Source organism: Crotalus tigris, unplaced genomic scaffold (genome assembly GCF_016545835.1).
Source record: "Crotalus tigris isolate CLP2741 ecotype Arizona unplaced genomic scaffold, ASM1654583v1 scf7180000021055.717220, whole genome shotgun sequence".
Taxonomy (NCBI): Eukaryota; Metazoa; Chordata; class Lepidosauria; order Squamata; family Viperidae; genus Crotalus; species Crotalus tigris.
This window is the reverse complement of record NW_024098332.1, coordinates 364,244-388,118: the sequence shown is the minus strand read 5'-3', so window position 1 is coordinate 388,118 and position 23,875 is coordinate 364,244. Positions and strand designations below refer to the sequence as shown.

General features: G+C 36.7%; 2 protein-coding genes across 2 annotated transcripts; both read right to left on the bottom strand.

Annotated features, from left to right (window-relative positions):
• Positions 1-2,430: 2,430 nt before the first annotated feature.
• On the bottom strand, positions 2,431-8,585 carry LOC120319969 (olfactory receptor 6M1-like). The gene is made up of 2 exons (XM_039369367.1): positions 8,571-8,585; positions 2,431-3,387 (listed from the first exon to the last, which is right to left on the bottom strand). The coding sequence occupies exons 1-2, from the start codon at positions 8,583-8,585 to the stop codon at positions 2,431-2,433; spliced, it is 972 nt and encodes a 323-aa protein (XP_039225301.1).
• Positions 8,586-10,019: 1,434 nt separating this feature from the next.
• On the bottom strand, positions 10,020-20,792 carry LOC120319968 (vomeronasal type-2 receptor 26-like). The gene is made up of 6 exons (XM_039369366.1): positions 20,584-20,792; positions 19,462-19,753; positions 15,708-16,565; positions 14,317-14,544; positions 12,299-12,425; positions 10,020-10,915 (listed from the first exon to the last, which is right to left on the bottom strand). Exons 1-6 carry the CDS (start codon positions 20,790-20,792, stop codon positions 10,020-10,022), a joined length of 2,610 nt encoding a protein of 869 aa, XP_039225300.1.
• Between the last annotated feature and the right edge of the window lie 3,083 nt (positions 20,793-23,875).

Genomic DNA, 23,875 nt, shown 5'->3' with positions numbered 1-23,875 from the left:
TGTTATAAATCGGCGTTGATCTGCTAGTCTCTGTTCTGTTATTTCTGATTCTGGATGTTGTTCTTTCCAGAACTGGTGCATTCGTTTTAGATATCCTCTTCTTGTTGGACTTGATCTGTAGTAACAGATCATTATTTCTTTGTTTTCCATCACTGTGTATCTGCGACGGGTAAACACCTTTTCTTCCAGTAGTTCTGCAGCTGCTGGCCCTGGTTGCTCAGCCAACAGTCCTGAGTCCTGTAACCCATTTTTCACCAGATATCCAGGAACTCCAATATCTAGCGCGGACCTTGTTAACCAGGGCGACCTCCGAGCCAGTATGGCATTCTGAAATTTACATCTCACCATATTTTTTATGGGAGAGACACTCTTTGTCTGACTCCTCTGATGAGACCTGTCCAGTATGGTTGAACCTCTAGCATAGCTCTCATCTTCCTCAGAGTACACAAGCCCCACAACCACATCAAGGTAGTGTTATTATTATTATTATTATTATTATTATTATTATTATTATTATTATTATTGGATCATCGCACAGTCAGCCAGATGTTCAGACTGGATTTGGCATTTTGTCTACCTATCGAGTCCTTACCCAGGACCTGGGATAGGCAGATGTGGATGTTTGATGGTATTACAGATATCGTCGCAGGATGGAAGCAGTTCCTAGTAAGGCCGCCTTTTGCAATTGACTAATAGTGAATTTGTCAATGCCAATGGTGTTCAAGTGGTGCTCCAGCTGTTTTGGGATTGCACCCAAGGAGCCTATTACTATTGGTACTACCCTTGCTTGCTTTTGCCAATCTTTCTATTTCTATTTGTAGGTCTCTGTATTTTGTTATCTTCTCCAGTTCTTTCTCGTCTATTCTGCTGTCTCTAGGCACTGCCACGTCCACTATCCAGACTTTTTTGTCTTTTTTATCGACAATTGTTAAGTCTGGGGTGTTATGTTGCAGGTGATTGTCTATTTGAATTCTGAAGTCTCAGAGCAGTTTAATTTTATTATTTTCTATGACTTTCTCTATTTTATGATCCCACCAGTTCTTGCTTACAGGCAAATGATATATTACTATTATCATCATCATCATCATCATCATCATTATTATTATTATTATTATTATTATTATTTTGCATTTGGTGTCTTTCTTTTTATTAATATTACATTGCAGTATCCTTTACATTCCCCTAAAGACTGCAAAAAAATTCAGTTCCTTCATTTTAACCAGCATTATTTGATAGGGCAGAGTTGAGTAGTCCTACAAAGCAATGACTCTGTAAAATGAAGATTGAGCTGTTGAAATAAAATGTTGATCTAGGCAGTTGCCCAGATTGTATAGTGGATAGCATTATCAAAAATGTTTGATTGTCAAGAGAACAAGATCTATTTTTCAAGATACAATATCCCTGTTTCTTATATTGTCATTATATTGTCATTCTAGAAACTAAAATTATTTATTTGAGGACCTTGACATTCTGCACCTAAATCAGCAAACTGTCTGCACCTAAATCAGGAAGAAGAATTGTTATGTTATCTTCCTAAATTTTTTATCATAGAACCAATTAGAATGTTAGCCAATAACTCTAAAACCCCTTCAAATGTGGTCCTTAAAACTATATTTTTATATGTTTTCATGTGCTAACTTGAGCCAACCATGTAGGCATTATTTATACAGCAAACATCTTGAACATTATGCATTCAATTTAGCCTTATTGGGATGGTCACATGGTTCTCATCCATGGTAAAAACATCTATATATTTTTCTGTCTCTATGATTGAAAATTAACACCTCAGGTAGTACTGAACTCTTTTCCTTTTAAACTGGTTATCATAAGTATTCTCTGGTGTAGCTCATTTTAGAGAAAACATATTTCACAAATAAAACTTATGATGTTTTTCGGGAGTTTTGAAATATTTAAAACTCTCTAAAAACTTTAAAGTGACGCTTTAATCAAATTAGCCAATTTCTGAAGTGGTCTCTGAATATATATTTTTTCTATTTTTCTAATCTCATGACCTAAGTACCATATTTTCTGCCGTATAAGGTGACCCGGCGTATAAGATGACCCCCGACTTCGGTGCCGAGTTGCCTGCCTAGAAAATCATCTTATATGCCGGAAACTACCGTAATTTCCAGTGTATAAGATGACTCGGCGTATAAGACAACTCCCGACTTCGGTGCCTATTTCAACACTTTAAAAAGTTTTCTTATACACCAGAAAAAACGGTAATATAATTTTGAATCAGTTTACCCTATTCTTGGATATCACAACAAATTTTCCAGACAAAAAAATCAACATATATAAAAAGAATTTGAAGGCAAACATATTTTCAGACAAAATAAAATAATAATATGCACAATAGTTTAGAAATAAATCATTTGATAACCTTTAGATTAAAGACCAAATCATTTTTTTACTTCCAACAAGATGTGCTTATAGATGGAATTCCTTGGATAAATCAAGTTCTTTCTTCCTGATCCTTATTCTGAAGATTATTCTTGTCAAGGCTGTTTTCATATCTTGGTTCCTCAGTGTGTAAATCATTGGGTTGAGCATTGGAGTAACCACACTGTATATCACAGCTATTACTTTGTTCAGATCAAAGGATGAACGGGTGGTTGGACTTACATACATAAAAATAACAGTTCCATAATATAATGAAACAACAGTCAGATGAGAGGCACAAGTGGAGAAAGCCTTGTGACGACCATGTGAAGATGGTATTTTCAATATAGTTATACCAATATAAATATAAGAAATAATGGTGCAGAGAAAAGTACTCAGAATCACCATTGCTGAAAGCAGAAAAACAATCTGCTGTATCTGTGATGTATCTATGCAAGCCAATTTCAATAATGGTGGAATATCACAAAAGAAATGATTAATTACCTTTGGTCCACAAAATGGTAAGTTTATTAACATAAGAGCAGCTACCAAAGGAGACAGGCGACCACTTATCCAGCAAATAATCACAAAAATAACACATATTCTTCTGTTCATGATTGTTGGATATCTGAGTAGGTAGCATATGGCTATGTACCGATCATAGGCCATTACTGCAAGGAGGAAACATTCAGCTGACCCAAGGAAAAAGAAAAAATAAGACTGTGAAATGCAGCCTACCAAGGAAATTGTATGCACATTCCTCAATAATATGGAAAGCAAATTAGGAACAGTGGAGGAAGTATACCCTATATCCAGTAAAGATAGATTTCCTAAAAAGAAGTACATAGGGGTTTGAAGATGGTTATCTGTATTAACAGTTATGATGATGATGATATTACCAGTCACAGTAAGGAGGTACATAGTGAGAAAGACAAAAAAGAGAGCAATTTCTACCTTCCTCGTATTAGGGAAGCCTAAAATAAGAAATGTAGTTATGCTTTGGTTCTGAGGTTCTGTAGAGGACAGCATCTGCAAAATGTAGAAAGAGATACAGCAACTGCATTTATAGTTTTAATATCCCAATTGATAAATTAGCAAAAACATTTAAGACTTAGGGGTTTTTCCCCTTTCCTTCTAATATTTACATTTGTTTGGTAATGTGAACTGAGTAAAGAAGGAATTCTTTGGAAATGTACAAACTATATTGTGTAAAGTATACCTTCTATTGATAGCTGCTATTTTTCCAAAGTATTCTATTTTTTGAGCATTAAAACTCCAGATGGACCAATATCCCATTGATTTATTTGGTATTAAGGTATATCTTGCACTACAAATATTAGTTCTATGATATGTATTTACCTGATATAGCCTATAATAATCTTAATTAGACAACTATGTAAATACATATAAGAAAATATAATTCACCTGGAATGCAATAAAAATGCAAAATTGAAATTGCTGTGGGAAAGCCATTTCTTCTATCTACTTAGACTTGTGTCATCCGTTTGCATGACGTGAAGTTTCACATGACAGATGTTGATGTTAATGCTTGAGTGTATATTGTACATCTTTAAATATCCAGAAATAGCATTTTTTAAAGAAAAGAAGGCTATAGTTCAAGGTTTAGTTTTAAACAACTGTTCAAACAAGAGTTCTTTAGAGTTCTTCTTTCAAGGGTAATTGGGAAAAGTCTATGATATCTGCATCGGTTTCATGATGTTAGATGGAATATATGAAGCTTTTTCCTAAACTATATTTCCATTGATTAAATTTATAAACCATCTTCCTTCCATTAATAAACTCCTATTGGTAGATGTAGTATATCCAATGAATTTAATTTGAAATGCTTATCCTGCTCAGAAGGATAATTATGATTATGCTTTCAGAATAAAAGCATAGAAAATATGTATATTGTTTATCAGGTGGAGAAATTCCTTTCACATTAGATTTGTTGAATTATTTGGCTATCTTCTTCTCATATGTTGTCTTATTTCTCAAAATTGGAAATACTGTTTATGTAAAACAATGAGTTTAGATGGCTACTAATGAATGTTCTTATGAATCCATCTGAAAGAACTAATGTTTCAATTCAGATATATTATGCACATGGCTTCTTTTCAACTAAGTAAATAAAGAATAGCAAAGTTAGTAGTTAAAGTTTTGCTGTACTATATTCATACTTGGATATACCTATACCTAGTTGTGTATGTTGAAAATATAACATTTAAATAAATTGTATTTACCAGTTCATCTTTAATTCACTTAGGATTTCAAACTTGAGTTAGAAGGGGTAAATAAAATGATAAAATGAATTAAATAAAATATTATTTATTTATTTATATTTTTATAATATTATTATTATATTTATATTTATGACTCTTCAAGTATTGGAAGACATGATAGCTGACTTCTAATACTCGAATACCTGTCACAGGAAAGAGGGAGTCAATTTATTGTCTAAAGCAGTTGAGAGCAGGACAAGAAGCAACAGATGGAAGCTCATCAGAGGAAGATCCAACCTGAACTAAGGAGAATTTTTTTGACAGTGAGAACAATTAGTCAATGGAAGAGCTTGTCTCCCAAAGTTGTGGGTGCTCCATTGCTGGAGGTTTTCAAGGAAATTTTTGACAACCATTTGTCCAGGATAAAATAAGGACTTCTGTCCTGGGCAAGAGGTTGGACTAGAAGACCTCCAAGCTCTATGATTCTATGATTTACAGTCAGAGACAAAATTATATTCTATATTTTGATCACTGAAAACAAAAAGCTAACAAACTCACCTCAAAAAACATCATTGGATCTAGTACCAAATTGCTTCATTTTTATATTGAGAATTGGTAAAACATGAATCACAAACATAATACAAGTAAGCGGTTATCCTAACATGTATAGCCTGATCTGCTGAATTAGAGACAATTATATTTTTGAAAAAAAGTTGTCTTGTCTTCTTTTTACTCCCCAGGTAAATTTATTTACAGTAAAATCCCTAAGAAGTTGTAGATCTCTTGGGTTTTAGTTGAGACCAAATGAAAATAAAATGTATTTACATCAAAGAGTTGAAAAAATGGCAATTTGATCATTAGCTTAGTAGGGGTGTCTACACTGAAGTCCTACCCACTTTAACATATGTACTTATAACACATATATAAGTGGCATGATTGCGATTCTATGATCATGGTAGTCATCTTGAATTTTTTTGGTCCATTGAATATTTTGAGATATCTCCATTTTATATATATATATATATATATATATATATATATATATATATATATATATATATTGAAAAATAAAATGTGAGCATCAGGAAGAAGTAAAACATTAAAAGTTTTATCAAATGCTAAAAGTTTAAATATAAAACATTTAAAAGTTTTTAAAAAGCAGACCTAGCTTTCGTTGGCTCCTGCCAACATCATCAGGGTACAAAAGAATCAATGGGAGAGACATTTATAATCAGGCCAGCATCTGCGCCCGGCTCCTGGATCGTGTAACAGGTCCTAACCAGCCAATCGTTGTGCCTATATCAATCATTAGACAATCATCCAATTTGTCTAAATTCCCCCCATCCACATGCGCACTAGCTTTCATTTTCCCACCTCTTCGCCTCTGTAATTCAAGGGGGCATTTGATCTTTCCCCAATCCAGTATGTAATCATCATCATTAAGCTGCTTCCCCCGCTCTTTCACTCCCTTGGGACCTTCTGCACAGCTGGATTTCCTCTCCCCTACACCCTTTCGGCATCCATCAATGTCATGTTCTTGCTCTCTGCTCCGAGGTTCTGTTACAGACATCCTGCAAACACTCGCATTATCTGACTTCCCTGTTGCAGAGATCCTGCAAACACTCGCATTATCTGACTTCCCTTCACACTTGATCTTTCTAACAGCCCCCTTGCTGCAACCCTTAACAGCATGAAACTCCTTCTTTCCCATAATAGTTCTTATTCCATACGGAGGACTAGTCCGTGGCTCCTGCACAGCGGGATGGCAGGCACTCCACGGGGTGGTCGTTTCGGTGTCCGATCCAGCTGGTACCTTACGTCCTTCACCCCCATTGGTTTCAGTGTGGAATCCAATCTAATAGCCGTCCTCTCTTCTTGCGTCGTCCGATGCGCCGCTGTCCGAGGGCGTGCGATTGCTCCTGGGGCAAAGGACTCACAGGCGCTCTCCTCCCATGCGACCGCATGGGGCATGGCTTTCCTCAAACGCAGTGAATAGGGCAGGGGATTTGATCTGCACATCGTCGTCCTTTTGTCTTGGGGAAGTTCCACTGTTCTATATGGGTGTGAGTGTATTGCAGATGGGTGGGTGAGGAAGTCCATAGTAACAGGGGGTTCTATACAAGTGGGGGAAGTGTCAAAGTCGGTGGGGGTGAGGTCTCTAGGGTTGTTGGGTTGTCTCATACCCGGAGGGTGCATCATCATCCTTGGGGTCAAAAGGGTCTCTGGACGTTGGTTGTTATTCTCACGGGTGTCAATTTTCTGAGGTGAGGGAATGGGACTGCAATTTTTGGGGCGTCTGCCCCATGGTGATCGGATACGGATTTCCCATGCTCTTAACGCTAAATGCGCAGGGTGTAGGTCAATATGGCGGTTGATGGATCCTTCACACGAGAGCCAGGCTTCCTTCAATAGCCTGCCACTCTTCATGGTGTCATTTGCTACCACCTTCACCCCCTCAAAATCAAAGCTATGGCCAGACTCTATCATCTGTGTAAGCATTTGGGAGTATTGCTCCCCCCTCCTTATAGCCAGCTTGTGCTCTTGGATCCTGGTTCTAACCCTCTTAGAGGTCTCACCCACGTAGCTGCTGGGGCAGTTATTGCAATCAATTTTGTACACCACCCCAGATTTCTCCATTGTGGGGAGCGGATCCTTGAGTCTCATGACACAAGAGCATAATGTCCAGCTAGGCTTGTGTGCCACCCTGACATTATAGGGTGCCAACAGCCTAGCTGTGGCTTCCGAGACATTATTGACATAAGCGAGGGTGACACGTGTCATCTGAAATGGTAAGACCTCCATCTGCGAGCCGTTGGGAGGTCTGGGCAGAGCTTAATAAATCTGGTGGGATACCCGTTCTGCCTGCAGATGAGGAAGAGGTGTTGCCTTTCTTCTGCTCTGGCTTTGGCTGTATTGCAGTGGGAGTCCACTCTCTTAAAGAGTGTCCTAATACAGCTAACTTTGTGGGCCACTGGGTGATTGCTGTAATAATGTAAAACCCTATCAGTGTGTGTGGGTTTATGGTAGACCTTGGTCCTCAGGGTCCCATCAGGCTGGCGGTGGATTAAAACATCCAAGAATGCCAACCTGCCCTGGCGTTCTTCTTTCTCCGTAAACTGTATATCCACACACATTGAATTAAGTGTGCCCACAAAGTCAGCTTTCCGACTCCTCTTAATGACGACAAAAGTGTCGTCCACATAGCAGGCCCAGAACTTGGGATGGTACTGGGCCATTGCTACATGCTCTAACTGCTGCAAAACAGCCTCAGCTATAACGCTCGAAATTGGGGATCCCATGGGGGTACCCTTAACCTGCTCATAGGTAACACCCTGAAATGTAAAATAGGTTTTCAAGCACATTCCCAAAAGGTCCACAAGGTCGTCAGGGCGGAGGGAGTCCTGGTGCTGTCCTAATCCCCTGAGATGGAGTAGGTCCTTGATTGTCCTGACAGCTAGATCCTGTGGGATAGAGGTGAAGAGGGAGACTACGTCAAAAGACACCATCACCTCATCATCCTCTATCCTCAGGTTCCTGATTTTGTCCAGGAAATCCTCCGCAGACCTAACAGTGGTATAACTATCATTGACCAAATGGCCAATATGTTGACTTAGCCATTTGGCCAAGCCTGACATTGGGGTGTTCCTAAATGACACAATGGGTCGAAGCGGAACACCCTCCTTGTGGACTTTGGGAAGCCCGTAAAACCTAGCTACCACCGTATCACTGGGGCGTATCCTAGTAAGAGTGTCTTCGTTAATCCTCTTACTACGTTTAAGGGCATTGAGCTTTTTGTTAATGCGATTCTTAAGGGTCATCATGGGGTCCCCACTTACGATTCTATAAGCTGTAGCGTCACTGAGTAATGCCAACGCCTTATTAACATAGTGCATGTCATGGACAGGTCCTGGGTAAGGACTTGATAGGTAGACAAAATGCCAAATCCAGTCTGAACATCTGGCTGACTGTGCGATGATCCATAATAATTTTTGAGAAAAACATTGTTACTAGTTTTCTGCAAAATAAATGTGGAGAAATTTTGTGACATATATAGAGAGTGTGTAACATCCCTAAATTGATCATCATTATTAGACCTAATTGTGCCCACAATATAAGTCAATTGTTCAACCATATTTCATTATTAGCTTTATTTCTAATTTTAGAGTGAATATTTCAATATCTTAGAAACAATTATATTAGCTAAAAACCTAGGAACCGTAAATGAATTTTAAGTTATCTATATGTTGTCTGTATAAATAGTGAGGTGAGAGGAACAGGTAGAGACTGAATTATCTTAAATTTATCCTTACAACATATATGTAGAATACCAAAATGAGGCCAAATGTTAAGATGAGGACAAAGGCACTAGCCAAAATGACTTCTACTTCATTCTAGTAGGTTTTTTCCACAGACAAGCATAGTAAAAATCCAAGAGGAAAAGTAGTTTCTTCTGACCACAAGGATCAATGGAAATTGAAAGCTATAAACTGAAAGCCAGAAGATTAATTTCTGTCAAAATTGACAATGCTCCAATAATCTTGGAATCCCTCTTTGATAATCATGTTGATCGAGGATACTTGGAATAGATTCAGATGCCATTTTTTTATTCTTTAACCTGCAATTTCAATTAATCTGGTATTCAGTAAGGGATTACTAGGATAGGAGTAGCAATGAAGGATAATATTGCTATTACCTGGGCATCTGGGTAGAAGTATTACCTGGAATAAGCAAAACAGGAAACAGAACAGAGCATCTTGGAAGTACAGATTTTGTAAGTCTTGCTACTTCCTGATCACTTATAACTGTCTTCCTTTCTTCTGAGCACATGTAAACAAGCAGCCAATTCACCCATCATTTCCCATTTTCCTGCTTATATTCAAGTGCTGCCATCTGAGAGGAAAAGATTCCAGCACAATTAATTACTGCAATGTCCATTTGCCTAATTTCTAACCAAAGCATTTTTACTATAACTGTAACAGTCAGTTTACTCTTGTGGTTAAGGTACTGGGATAGGAAGGAAGAGACTGTGAGTTCAAGTCCTGCTTTAGCCATGAAAGGTAGCTGGGTGGCCAGTTACTCTCACTCAACCCACCTCACCTCACAGAATTGTTATTATGGGGAAAATAGGAGGAGGAAGGTGTATTGGATATGTTCCACAACCTTGAGCTATTTGTAAAAATAATAAAGGTGGGATACAAATAAATAAATAACAATATAAAAGTACTGGGTAGCTAAAGAGGCATGTGACTTTAATGTTTTTCCTGTTTGCTAATTTTCCATTTTGTTAGGGCATCTCTAAGCTGAGCCACATGTATTTCATATTTTTCACATCACAGCAATCTATTCCTAGAGTATTACTTATTTAAAAGTTGTTTACTGTGCTACATGCTTTAAAAAGGGAAAAAGTGTTCATTACTACTTTCTTCTTAATAATTGTTTCCTATTCAGCTCAGGTCGCAATAAAATAATGTAGCATTTGGGGAAAAAGAGACAACCCAGCAATCCAGCACTGGAAGATAAAATACAGAAGATCTCCACAGCTACCATATATTTTCCTTGGGTACTCAAGTAAGTGGGGACAAATGTGAACCAAACACTACAAAATACCAACATACTGAATGTTATAAGTTTGGTTTCATTAAAACTACTTGGCAATTTATGGGCAAAGAAAGCCACAATGAAACTGACTATTGCCAGGAAACCCATGTAGCTCAGGACACAATAAAACATGACTGGGGATGACTCATTACACTTCAAAACAATCACTTCAGGTATTGAATGCATGTCCATATCTGGGAAAGGAGGAGAAGTTGCCATCCACACCAGAGAGATGCTTACTTGAAGAAAAGAGCAAGAAAGAACAATTGAGCAAGCCAGGCTGTTCCCTACCCATTTTTTGAACCTGGATCCTGGTTGGGTTGCCATGAAAATGAGAACCACAGTGATGGTTTTTGCTAGAACACAAGAAACAGCCAATGTGAAGACGATGCCAAAGGCTATTTGCTGGAGAAAACATGTTGCCTTCTTTGGTTGGCCAATAAAGAGCAATGCACAAAGGAAGCACAATACAAGGGAAATAAGAAGCATGTAGGAAAGGCCACGATTGTTGGCTTTCACTATCGGAGTATTGTGATACTTCAGAAATATTCCTAGTATCATAACTGTTACCAATGAAAATGAAATGGCACTTGTGCCTAAACTGATACCCAAAGGTTCTTCATAAGACAAGAAGCTTATCTTTTTGGGAATACAGGTATTCCTATCTTCATTAGCATAGCAATCATCAGGGCATTTAACACAGTCAGCCATGTCTATGAAAGAAAGATTTTGAAGTAAAATTATATTACATTCACTGCAGGAAGTTAAAGGAGGCATTGAGACAAAATCTGGTTTACTATTTGAAATCTGTGCATATCCACCTGAAAGATGGGTAGAGTAAATTGCCTTACTAACATTTTGTGAATAATTCATTTGTAGAGATTAGAATAAAAGGAAGAGAATAAAATAAAGAGTTATGGAGAGAGGCAACAATATCTTAAGTGACTTTAAAACAGAACAGAAAGCTAGATCTCTCTTTCTGCCTTCCATTCTTTTTTTTTATTTTCTTGACACAATGCAAATATATTATAAAGCACAAATCTGATACATAAGTGGTTAGCAGTGAAGAGGATAGTTAAATACATGAACAAGGCAAGGATTGTATGACCTATCTCTATATCTTCCATAAATGTTTGCTTTGAAAATAAACTGTTTTAGTTGTAAGGTGACCAACCGTCCTCCTTTAGGGAGGACAGTCCTCCTTTTGTGAGTTCTGTCCTCCCTCGAAAAGTGTCCTCCTACATGTCCTCCTTTTCGATATTTGAAGACTAATCTGCAGGGCTTTTTTTCTCATAGAATGCTCAGAACGGTGTTCAGCACCTTTTTTTGATGTTTTTTTTTTTCAGCTTTTGCATGAGCTATGCTATTCTCCCTATTGGCTTTCGAAAGCCAATGGTAATTGCTGCTGAGCGTGCCAAAACACCTGGCTGGCCAACTTTGCACATGTAAGTTGTCTGCAATGAAGGCGAATTGGCAGGAACTTTGCGCCCCTCCCTGCTACCCAACTATACCATCTCCTAGTTAGTCCCGAAGATACCTGGAGGAGACTGGAGCAGCAATGCCACGGTAACTTTCTCTTGATCTTCCGCCTTGCTAGGGCAATAATGGCTGCGGGTGCAAGGGGGAGGGGCGGCGGGGCTGCTGTGGGTGGGGGTATGAGGGGCAGTGGTGGCCGGCTGCCCCCCGTGCTGTGGGAGCCGCGGGGCCTGCTCTACATGGGGCTGTGCAGGGTGGGTGGTGGTGCTGTCGGGACAGCTGCAGCGGGGTGTGTCGACAGCAGGTTGCCCCCCTGGGGTCGGAGCCGTTGCAGCTGGTGCTTTGGGAGCCACGGGGTCTGCTCTACACGGTGGGGCAGCAGTGCTGGCGGGGCAGCTGTGAGCAGGGGCACGGCATGTAAGCATAATTACAATATAAAATATTATTGTTACAAACGTTTTTATTAAGCATTTATCATATTATAGTGTATTCTGTATTATTGTTGCAGTGAATAAAATGTTTCTTTTATTTATGATATTTTTTTTCTTCAATTTATTTGTGTCCTCCTTTTCATTGTAAAGAAGTTGGTCACCTTAGTAGTTGTATATGCCAATGCTCACCTTTGTAATGAGATATTGATCCTTTGGGGCATGCAATGCAATCATAGCAACAGAAGGGTCTCCCTTCTTTCCTTTTTTTTCTAGATCCAGGTTGGCAATGGGCATTACAGAGAGAAAGAGGCAATGTCTGTCCAGCAATGAAGAAAAAAGAAGTTAATTAAATGGGATCTAATTTCATATTAATTCATTAAAAATCTGTGATACAATTTTCATCACTGTCAGGAGGACAGTAGAGGACCAAATCATGCAAGAACCAGGAAATCTGGCTACTCTGCTGTAGTTCCTACACTTGAGAATATTTTCCCTTCAAGTATAAGATCATTTTGAAATGCTATGAAAATGTTGTGTGCCCAGATTTGGGGTTCTGTTTCCTGCCTGTATTAACATCCATAGTAATAATTTTATTTGGTGCCATGTGTATTTTTTTTGTACTTCTTAATTGTTTTTCATTATTTTTTCTTTTTTGATATACTCTGCCTTGGATCACTTGTTGAGATGGGTGGCTATATGATGGGTTGTTCTTTTTATTTTATTATTTATTATTATTAATAAATATTGTCCAGTGAGATGGTGAACTGTTCTATTAAAGGCTTGAGTCTAGTTTGCATCAGAAATTCTAATCTAGCCAAATTTGATGTGGAAATCTTGTATCAAATTATGCCAAGGTCTGCAGAAAGGATTTAAACCTCTCTGGAACTGAGATTTCTAGGTAAGCCCTACTTTTAAGAATCATGGTATTCACCTAATTTTTTTCTAGACAATTTGAAGAACAGAATGCTTTGAAAATGAATCAAAGATAAATGTACTTTGTACAATACTTACTGTAGGTAAAATGCTTCATTTTCAGGTTTGGTATCCTAGAGTTTATAGTACAGAAATTATTCCACATTGTTCTGTTATTCTAATTATTCCATTTTATTATATTATTCTATTTACATAAAAAAATCTATGTCCAATAATGCTTTATTCTCCCTTTTTTTCCCCACTTGAAAAAAGATACTCCTTAATGATGTGATCTCATTAAAAGGAACCTTAAATCCACAGGAGAGAATTTTGGTTCCATTGTCCAATGAAACAAGCCATAATTTACCTCATATTTCCTATGTCATATTTCCACTAAGAATGATACAAAATAGTTTGGGGGGGGGGAAGTCAGAAGTGCATTGACTGAATCAGTGACTAATTCAGGAAGATCTGTCTTGACCCTTAAATAGTGCCATCTAGTGAGATTTCTGCAATGCAGATTCTTCATACTACCCTCTGCCTTTTGGAACCAATTTCACCCTGGCAGGCTTTCCAAAAACCTGTAAAGATCTGACTTTTCCTACAAGTTTTGGGATGGTATGAAATGAACTGTAGGGAAACTTTATGGTTCTGGTATATATGTGCTTCTGTGCTTTGTTGTGGATATGTTGAGGAGTTTTTTTTTAATGCTTTCTATTTTTTATTATTTTTTATTTTATATTATATTGCATTGAGTGTTATATAAAATGTCACTGTGTAAGAAATTTTATGAACTGGAATAGCATAGCAACAAACCAGCCAATGAGAACTGTTTTTGATTAAGACATAGTATTGGCTGTGTGAGGCATCTGATCCAACCTAGGTCTGGGCGTGTCTTAATCTTCTCTGTATTTTTCTCTGATCTCCAAGTTAAGAGTTGTTGATGTTCCCCAGAGCTGAATAAAACTGTATGTATCATATTTATATATATATTATAGATAAAGCTTTTCTAAACTATGCCTCTTGCTCATTTTGAATGTGTGCTTATTTTGGGGGCTTATTTTTGCGCTAGAAAGCTGTAAAACTCTAACATAAAATGTGTTGCTATACAAATCTGTTAAATTAATAAATGATTTTTTTTTCAAGATTCATAAAATTTTACATCTGTATTGAATGAAACCCTTGAATAAAGTGATAACAAAAAAGGGAGAAATAGACAGAGACAAATCCTTGTCATTCATCTTGCTGAAATATGAATATATAAAATATGTAAAATATTTTCAGTTAATTCCTACCTGGTTAAACCAGCTGTGCCATATCATTGCATCTTCATTAATGGTGAATGCTTCCTCTGGAGGAGATTGAGGATCCAATTTTCCAACTTCTATTCCAGTGAATGATTGGTTTGGAAATATAACCCAGTTGATGATGTCCAGTTCTTGAACAAGTTCCCTATTCTGATCAAAGAAAATCTTTTCACCAGCACTGTTATTAAATGATACAGATCTCATAAAATGGAATATCTAGATCACAAAATAAAATAGTTTTAGGAAGTTTGCATATAATATCTGTACAATTATTAATGTGGTTGGCTTTTTCATGATTTTATGTATGTCCATTATTTATTAGATTTACTCTAACTGCTCTCTTCAAAAGACTCTGGGTGTCTTACAACATATCCAATATTCAATTAAAACAATTACAGCATAACAACAAATTATAACAGCTCCAACAGGAGAAGAACAGTCAAAAACATTATTCAGAGTAGATGTACATACTAAACCTGGGCCTAAATCAGAACCAAGACATAAGAGCCTCCTGAATCACATTACTGAGGCTCTGATGACCAGGTTTATAATAAGGAATGTTAAATTCCCTCCCAAAAATAGATAGATGAATGAAAAACAAAGAAAAACAGTCATGTAATATTTCAGAGACTCAAGATTTCTTCTTCTCCAAACAATTCTGCTCAATTTAATGCAATTCTGCTTGATACTATTGAAAGGAAGTCACATTGGTTGATAATGTAAAAAACAACAACATAGTTAATCGTCTTTGAGTGATATACAGTGGATTCATATCACTCAAAGATTATTTATTATGTTGTTTTTTAATATATTATCTACCAATCTTAGTTTCACATTTCATAGTGCTTGAGGTTTTTCATTGTTTATGAATTGAATCTACCTTTTAAAGATTGCTACTAATACTACTCATTCATGACTTTTCAGTGTTTGCTTCAGCATATTTCTATTTTTATAATTGTGTTATAACTTATAACAACTCTATGAACGGAAAACAAATTTTTGTTTTTGGAAAACTCTAGTACCAGGGTCTTTATTCAAAACTTCTCTTAATGGGATTCCTATTATCCTTCTAATCTTTAATTAGTTCTTTATGTAATAAATGTAATGATAGCATGATATTATTTATTAATATTTTATATCATTATTTCCAATAGATATATCTTCAATGTGTGGGAAAAGTAATTCATTTATCCATTTAATTTTACATTTCTTTTGCAGATGATAAATTCATTCTTTCCACACATACTGTTACCAAAACTAATCACAATTTCTCCCACATTTATTTTATACACAGTAATTGCTATGAAGGTGGCCATCACTTCTATTTCCTGGAGGAAAATCTCTCAATACATGGACTAGACAACTATTGAGTCCATTACCATCCAGAGCACAGGATTATGAAGCTTCCTTCCTTTTTGTCTCATTATAAACTTTCTTTCAGATGTGGAAGAATACATGGCTTGCAGAGCATGAGCCACAGCATACACAGCATTGTAGATGCTATAGCTGTGGCCTGTTACTCTTTTGGGAAAAACATGTTCAGGAAGGCTCTCTAACTTCTCCTCTCCACTACAGATATTCTCCTTATCATCTCCCAGATTAGAATCCTGAAATGCACATCCAAATGCATGACTCCAGAAATCCTTGATAAAACCATCTTCTTTTACAGCAGAAATCTTTTGACCTTGAATATGTTGTTTGAATCCTTTCAGTTCTTTGGCATGAATTGTAAATGATATTGCACCATGGAAGTCCTGCAAATCCCAGTTTTTTTTACTGGTAAAGAATTTCAACTCCATCCCAACAGTCAGAATCCATACTTTCCCTTTTGGATTTCCAAATAATTCTTTATAATCAGTATTTAGTAAATATCTCAAAATGATCATGGAACGTGTATCTCCATTAAAAACCAAGACACTGATTTTATTATCTATTATTTTTTCATAAAATGCTACTACACAGTTGAAAAAAAATCCTGTATTGGCATTATAACATGAACTGCTGAACAACTCTATGAAGGCAAAACAAATGCCTTTTTTGGAAAACTCAGGAACCAGGATCTCTATGAACCAGTCTAATTTCATTCCATTTGCCACCAAGAATCCAATCCACCTCCAACTGAAATGTAGAAGTAAGTGGAGGATACCTCTATACTGATAAATTCCATTTGGAACCATTTGGTAGAAGGAAGGAAGATTGGTATCCCCTGCTTCAACTCTAGCAGATCCATACATGAACTGCCAAGAAACAAAAATAATGGAATTGTACAGCAGAATAATTTTAATATGTCATAAGTACTTAAATAGCATAAATATTAATTGTACAACAGAAAATACCAAAAAACTTTCTATTGAAAGATATTGAATTTTAGAGTTTATTTAGTGTAGCATATAATAAATGTAATGCAATCTCAGAAAGTAATAATGCACACCTGTCAGTTCTCTAAAACAAAATACCAAAAAAATGCAGGGGAAGAGTATAGGAATTGACTGGGTAGGTAAGACAAAATCCTCCTCCCATAAGCCAACATGGGTTTGTCAAAAACAGATCATGCCAGACAAATCTTAATGCATTTTTTGACCAAGTGATAAAATTAGTGGATCAGAGGAATATAATTTACTTGGATATAATTTACTTGAACTTCAGTAAGGAATTTGATAAAGTAGATCACAACCTACTACTCAATAAGATAGAAAAAAGTGGGTTAGACAGCATCATCACCTGATGGATTCGTAGCTGGCTGACCGGCCGTACTCAGTGTGTGGTCCTCAATGGAATGGAATCTACATGGAGGGAAGTGTGTAGTGGGGTGCCTCAGGGCTCTGTTCTAGGTCCAGTGCTCTTCAACATCTTCATCAATGATTTGGATGAGGGGATATATGGGGAACTCATCAAATTTGCAGATGACACCAAGCTGGTAGGAATAGCCAACATTCCAGAAGACAGGCTTAAGATACAGGAGGACCTGGACAGACTTGAACACTGGGCGCTATCTTACAAAATGAAATTCAATGGTGAAAAAAGTAAGGCTCTACATTTAGGCAAGAAAAACCAAATATACTGGTATAGTATAGGGGGTACCTTGCTCAATAGTAGTAACTGTGAGAGGGATCTCGGAGTTCTAGTGGACAATCACTTAAATATGAGCCAGCAGTGTGCTGCAGCTGCCAAAAAAGCCAACTTAGTGCTGGGCTGCATTAACAGAGGGATAGAATCAAGATCACATGAAGTATTAATACCATTTTACAATGCCTTGGTAAGGCCACACTTGGAATACTGCATTCAGTTTTGGTCACTCGGTGTAAAAAAGATGCTGAGACTCTAGGAAGAGTACAGAGAAGAGCAACAAAGATGATTAGGGGACTGGAGGCTTAAACATATAAGGAACGGGTGCTTGAATTTGATATGTCTAGTTTAACTAAGAGAAGGATGAGGGGGGACACGATAGCAGTTTTCCAATATCTCAGGGGCTGCCACAAAGAAGAGGGAGTCAAGTTATTCTCCAAAGCACCTGAGGGCAGGACAAGAAGCAACAGATGGAACCCAATCAAGGAGAGAAGCAACCTAGAACTAAGGAGAAACTTCTTGACAGTTAGAACAATTAACCAATGGAACAACCTGCCTCCAGAAGCGGTGAATGCTCCAACACTGGAAGTTTTTAAGAAGAGACTTGGTATAGGGTTTCCTGCCTGAGCAGGGGGTTGGACTTGATGACCTCCAAGTTCCTTTACAACTTTATTATTATTACTATTATTATTGTTGTTGTTGTTGTTATTGCTATTATTATTATTAACCACTGCATGTATTGCAGAAAAGGACATCATATTCAGTTCTATGTAGTCACCAAGAGTCAAGTTTCACTCTTGAAACTTATAAATATATTTATACATTTCTTTATATATTTACATATATGCATATGTGTGTGAGTATACATGTATGTCCCAAAGATTAAATTCAATGAATGTAAAGTTGATTGTCTCCTTTCTATGATTATCAGATTAGGTACCACTGAATGATGTATGAACTAGCCAAGGACAGAACTCAGTCTGTATGAAAGACAATACCAGCTAAAGAACTGGATTTCATTTTTTTTTTTTTTTGGAAGGAGGAGGAGGAGGAGGAGGAGATGTCAGACAGTAAAACAATTGTCAAACCAATACCCATAGTTAAAAATTATTAATAAGAAAATAAAGACCTAGTAAAGAATAAAAAGAGACTTGGCAATGCCAAGAAATATTTGGCCAGTACACAGAAAGAGTGACACAGACATAGAGAAACAAAGAGAAAACAAAACAGAGAACAAGAACTGACAATATCTAAGAGCAGGAAAGTTAAAAAAAGAATCAGAACTGCTAATTCTGGCTGGACAAGACCAAGCATTAAGAACAAATCCATAATTGAGAAGACAGCAACAGATATCTAATACAGCCTCTGAAAACAGTGGACTAGCTGATTAGCTGCTATAAGATCATGCAGATTGGTTACAAACAATGGCATTACAAATTAGCACCAATAGGACATTGGAATATCTTCAAGAAATACTATTTACTCTCAAGTAAGAACTGGTGGGACCACAAGATAGACCTAGTGATAGAAAATGAAAAAGTTAAAATTGCTCCAGGACTGTAGAATTCAAATAGACAAGCACCTGCCACATAATAACCAAAACATAACAATTCTTGATAAAGATGACAAAAAAATCTGGAGGTTACATTATCTCTTCTAGAATAGAAGAGAAAGAACTGGAGAAAATCACAAAATACAAAATCCCACAAACAGAAGTAGAACAACTGTGCCCAAAAAGGAAAAGATTGTACCAATAGTAAAGGCGCTGTACCAATAGTAAAGGCGCTCTGAAGCATTAATTGAACAATTGGTATTGTCAGAATCACTATCAGTCAATTGCAAAAGACAGCTTTATTTGTAATGGCTTACACCCTGCCACAATAACACTAATACCTGAAAAAGAAAACAGCCTATTCCAGGAACTTGGGAAGGACTGGATAAGTAGATAAAAATGCCAGATCCAGTCTAATAACTGCTTTGTGACCAGTCCTAATAAATGCAAAAACACATAAACCCATGCATACAAAAACAACCACTTTAGGTGAAAGGAGAAAAGAGGGAACTTACCTGTGGAATTTTATAAAGACTCATAAGAATTGGAAATTGATGCATGATGTCTGAGATCAATCCCTCAATAATTGCAAAAAGATTGTCTTGAATTATGCACTTATAGTTGGGCAAAAGTTTGCTATTAGGAGAAATCAATTGTATTGCTGCATGGTAAGTCCACTTTGCATTCAGGTGACTGTCATAAATATTGAATCCCAGGGTAACATTGGGTAACATTTGGGCATTCCCATTGATCTCTTTCACAGCAAATATCAAAGCCAGGATGTGCTGGTAATTCTCAGTCACTACACTGAAAAGGAAATGTTCAACCTTGGATCATATATAACCCTTGAAACTTTTAAATGAAGCAACATATGTTTACTTCTTAAGATTGCAGGTCTATTTGTATTGAAAGAGTCTTTCAATTTCCTGAAATATATAACCCTTGAAATTTTTAAAGGAAGCAACATTTGTTTATTTCTTAATATTGCATGTGATTTGTATTGAAAAAGGTTTTTAAGTTTCCTGAAATGCTTTCCTCATTTCTTTCATGGTCATTCATTATAAAGATATTCAGGACCTAAAAGATATTATAGGAATGTCTTCATACAAATATTGGAGTGAGTTTGGAAAATAGCATGAAGCATGTTAAGGCTAAGCATATTATGGAAAGGGAGAAATCAATAGAGCTAATATAGTTTGAAATAATTTTATAACAAAATGGTATTGGAAGTGGAGAGTGTACAAGGTGAAGATAATTACAGCAAAATCCATGCTTAAGTTGTTAAGAAGCTTCAAATATTGTTTTTCAGAAAAAAATAATAAGGCAGAGAAGAGTTAAAAACAGAAGATGATTGAAAATATAATGCAAGTAATAAACCTAAAAGATCTTTAGATAATATTTTCAGCCAGATATAAGCAACCTGCTATTCTCCTTTTACGAGTGGATGGCTTCTGCAATAATCGACTGAGAAGGATTTGATCTAAAGGAACTTTTTATACCATAATGATATGCTTCACCCAAGGTGTTTACTATATTAAATCACCTTGATAAAGTGAAGCCACTTGTCAAGGAGCATTACAGGTGAGGTATTCTCTTCCACATTATAGTGAAAAAAATAAATAAATCCTTATACAAACATTTTTCCCAAAGGGGGCCCAGAAGGATATTGGTGGAAATAGTATGGATTCATATAGAAGGCGGTTTGATAAATAATGCCTCCATAGATGTAATCTCCTGGCTCATAATATTTGGGAACAGTCAGAAGAACATGCTTTGTCTCACATTTAGTATGTCCAAACTTGCATCCTACTTTAGGTAGTAGCAGCAATAGCATTAGCAGCATCATTCTGGTTGCTAATGTATTGACTGCAGACAGTTCTTTTTTTGCAGTTGTTGTGCTATTAATAGTGTTCCACATTGACAATAGCGAGATTAGAATGGTTGCCCTCTTTACTGATATTTGGAAGATGAATGAAGAAAGGAAGGAAGGAATCACAAAAAAGTAAATTTGTGCTTGTCAGCTGGATTTCCTGATGCTATGGTGTTTGAAGATACATTAATAGCATCTTTTATAGCTGTTTTTTTTAAAAAAATGTTATTGTCCATAGCAATCCCCAAAGGGAATTTCAATGCTGCAGAAGTAATTGTAGCTCTTCTGTTAATTGCAGAGACATTGTATGTTCTCTACCATATTGTGAACAACTTCTGCCCACACAAATTTATTACAATACATATGTGTGTGTGTGTTTGTGTGTATATGTATACATACATACATATTACACACACACACACACACACACACGGCATGAATGCAGCGTAACAAATTTGGGCCAGCCAGAAGAAGCAATGACAAGCTTCTTCAGAAAAGTATTGATAGGAAAGGCCACAGACTTGTCCATGTATCAGCTACGAGTCAAGATTGAACAAAAAGCACTTACGTACAAATAGACACAGAGAGGTAGATAGCTTTGGGATAGATATAAACCAAGACTGATTATTATCTCATAGAAGACAAATGATAGCCACACTAGCTGAAGAGAGTTTAAATTCAAAACAAGAGAAAAATTGAAAAAAGGAAGATTTCCTTTTTCCCAGTTGTTAGAAAGAGTTTTACAAAAACTAAATTTGAATTTCGTTTGTGTAGTAATGATTGTGTATTAATGATGAGTTTCCTATTGTCAAGATGTACTGAGCATTATTGAAAATGAATATGCAAGATGAATATGTTAAAGACTATATGACAATATGGGCAGTTGGGTGGGGTATAATATAATGCTGGATCAGTTGGAGATTATGTATAGTAAGGGAATGAAATTCACTTTCAAATGTAATTTGGTAGTAAATTTGATTTTGGCTGTCAGCAGCTTAGTGATGAGCCATATTGCTATGGCTGGTCTTTTCCCTATCAGTTTGAAGAGCTGCCCCAGATCAAACAGAAGGGCTTCCGCCCTTCCATGATCAAACGGGGTTCTTTCCTTGCTCAAACGGGGTTCTTTCCTATCAATACTTTTCTGAAGAAGCTTGTCATTGCTTCTTCTGGCTGGCCCAAATTTGTTACGCTGCATTCATGCCGTGTGTGTGTGTATGTGTGTGTAATATGTATGTATGTATACATATACACACAAAAGTCACTTGCTACAGGGTGACTTTTGACCATTTCCAGGGTCCCCCAGCAAGAGAAAACTGGACGTTTGAGATGAGGCTTGCCTCCCTGTGTCCAGCAGGGCTGCAATCATGAACCGGACCACATTTTATTTCTTGTACATTTTAAGCAAAGTACATTTACAAAGGGCTTTAATAAAGGATAGTTATATTTTATCATAATCATCCATACAAGCTTTATGTCATTTTCAGTCACAGAATAATGGGGGTCCAAAATTTATTTTTCCATAGTTGAAAAATGTGTTGTGGCAATAAGAATGGTACAGAGAATCAGTTTTCATTTTATAGTTGAGTCATCAATTTCTATGTAATCAGAATGTAATCCAAATTAACATGGACCCCCAAAACTTTTGGAAGTGGTCTAAATGTCAGATTATTATATGAAATGATTTCTCCCCAGAATATAAATTTAGGAAATTATATTTGAATATAACCACTCTGTAGATCATATACTTTTTTGCTTTCTATTTTCAAACATGGAATGACTTACTATCTAAAAATGATAAATGTTTTTTAGGTTTATATTATCAGATTATTGTACATTTAAACTATAGAAGAGAACCAGTATGTTGTAATGGTTTCATTCAAATGGATACAAGTCAATATTCAACTGTCATCTCTTTCTGTGAATTTAGGAATGTTGTTCTCTTGAAAATTGCCATGTCTTAAGCCTTGGTGTCTCAGGCACAAAGCTAGATAAATGGCAACTCAAATTAATATGACTATTAATTAATGCATTTTTGTATCATTGGCTACCAAACTTTTGAAATGATAACTTCTTTTGTTCAATTTATAAATTATGTAGAAGAATAAAATGGTTACAGAAAATATCAGGTTGTTGAATCATATCATGAATGTTTAAATTGCAAATTTTGTTCAAGAGCTGAAATAAGAATTGGAAACTGGTTTTCTTTATTCTTTTTCTTGAACTTTAATAATCAAGAATGACAATCTGTGAGGGAAAAGCACAGTTTTTATATATGATAGACAGAGAGACTGACAAACAAACAAACACATGACTGTCCTGAGGCCACCATTTCTTGATATATCACTAAGTGCAGGGTTTAAAAAGGTCTAAATAACGTACACTCCCTTCATTTTCTTTTAAACAGAATTGTAAAATTGATGAGGATTGCTTGTTATTTAAGTCTTACTTCTTTTTAGTTATGCTTTGATTACTTAGTTTTATGAATATTCCCCTTTTCTCTGTTTTTTTGGATTTTGTAAAAAATGTGATTATTTTATTTTAAACAGTAGTTATGTCTGCAAACAGTGACTTTCTGCAGTATACATAAATCATATGTGGAAATTATGCCAAAGAGTGGCGGCACCGTATTGCGGTGGTTCTCCTCCTACCTCTCTGACAGGTCGCAGTCGGTGTTGGTGGGCGGACAGAGATCGACCCCTAGGCGCCTCGATCATGGGGTGCCTCAGGGCTCGGTCCTGTCCTCCCTCCTTTTTAACATCTACATGAAACCACTGGGTGAGATCATTCGGCAACACGGGGTGAGGTATCATCAATACGCAGATGATACCCAATTATATATCTCCACCCCGTGTCCTTTCAGTGAAGCAGTCGATGTGATGTGCCGGTGCCTGGAAGATATGAGGGTCTGGATGGGGGTGAACAGGCTTAGACTCAACCCTGACAAGACCGAGTGGCTTTGGGTCTTGCCTCCCAAAGGTCAACTGGATGGTCCATCATTAGTCCTGGGGGGGGGGCAAATTTACCTCCCTCAGTGCAGGCACGCAACTTGGGTGTCCTCC

Bases quoted from the DNA above. Each gene is read 5' to 3' on its own strand.
- LOC120319968 (XM_039369366.1), bottom strand. From the start codon at position 20,792: ATGATGCTGCTAATGCTATTGCTGCTACTACCTAAAGTAGGATGCAAG. The intron at 19,754-20,583 runs GTTTGTATAAGG...TTTCCTTTTCAG, and splicing joins GGGCCCCCTTTGGGAAAAAT to TGTAGTGACTGAGAATTACC. The intron at 16,566-19,461 runs GTAAGTTCCCTC...GTTTCTTGGCAG, and splicing joins GTCTTTATAAAATTCCACAG to TTCATGTATGGATCTGCTAG.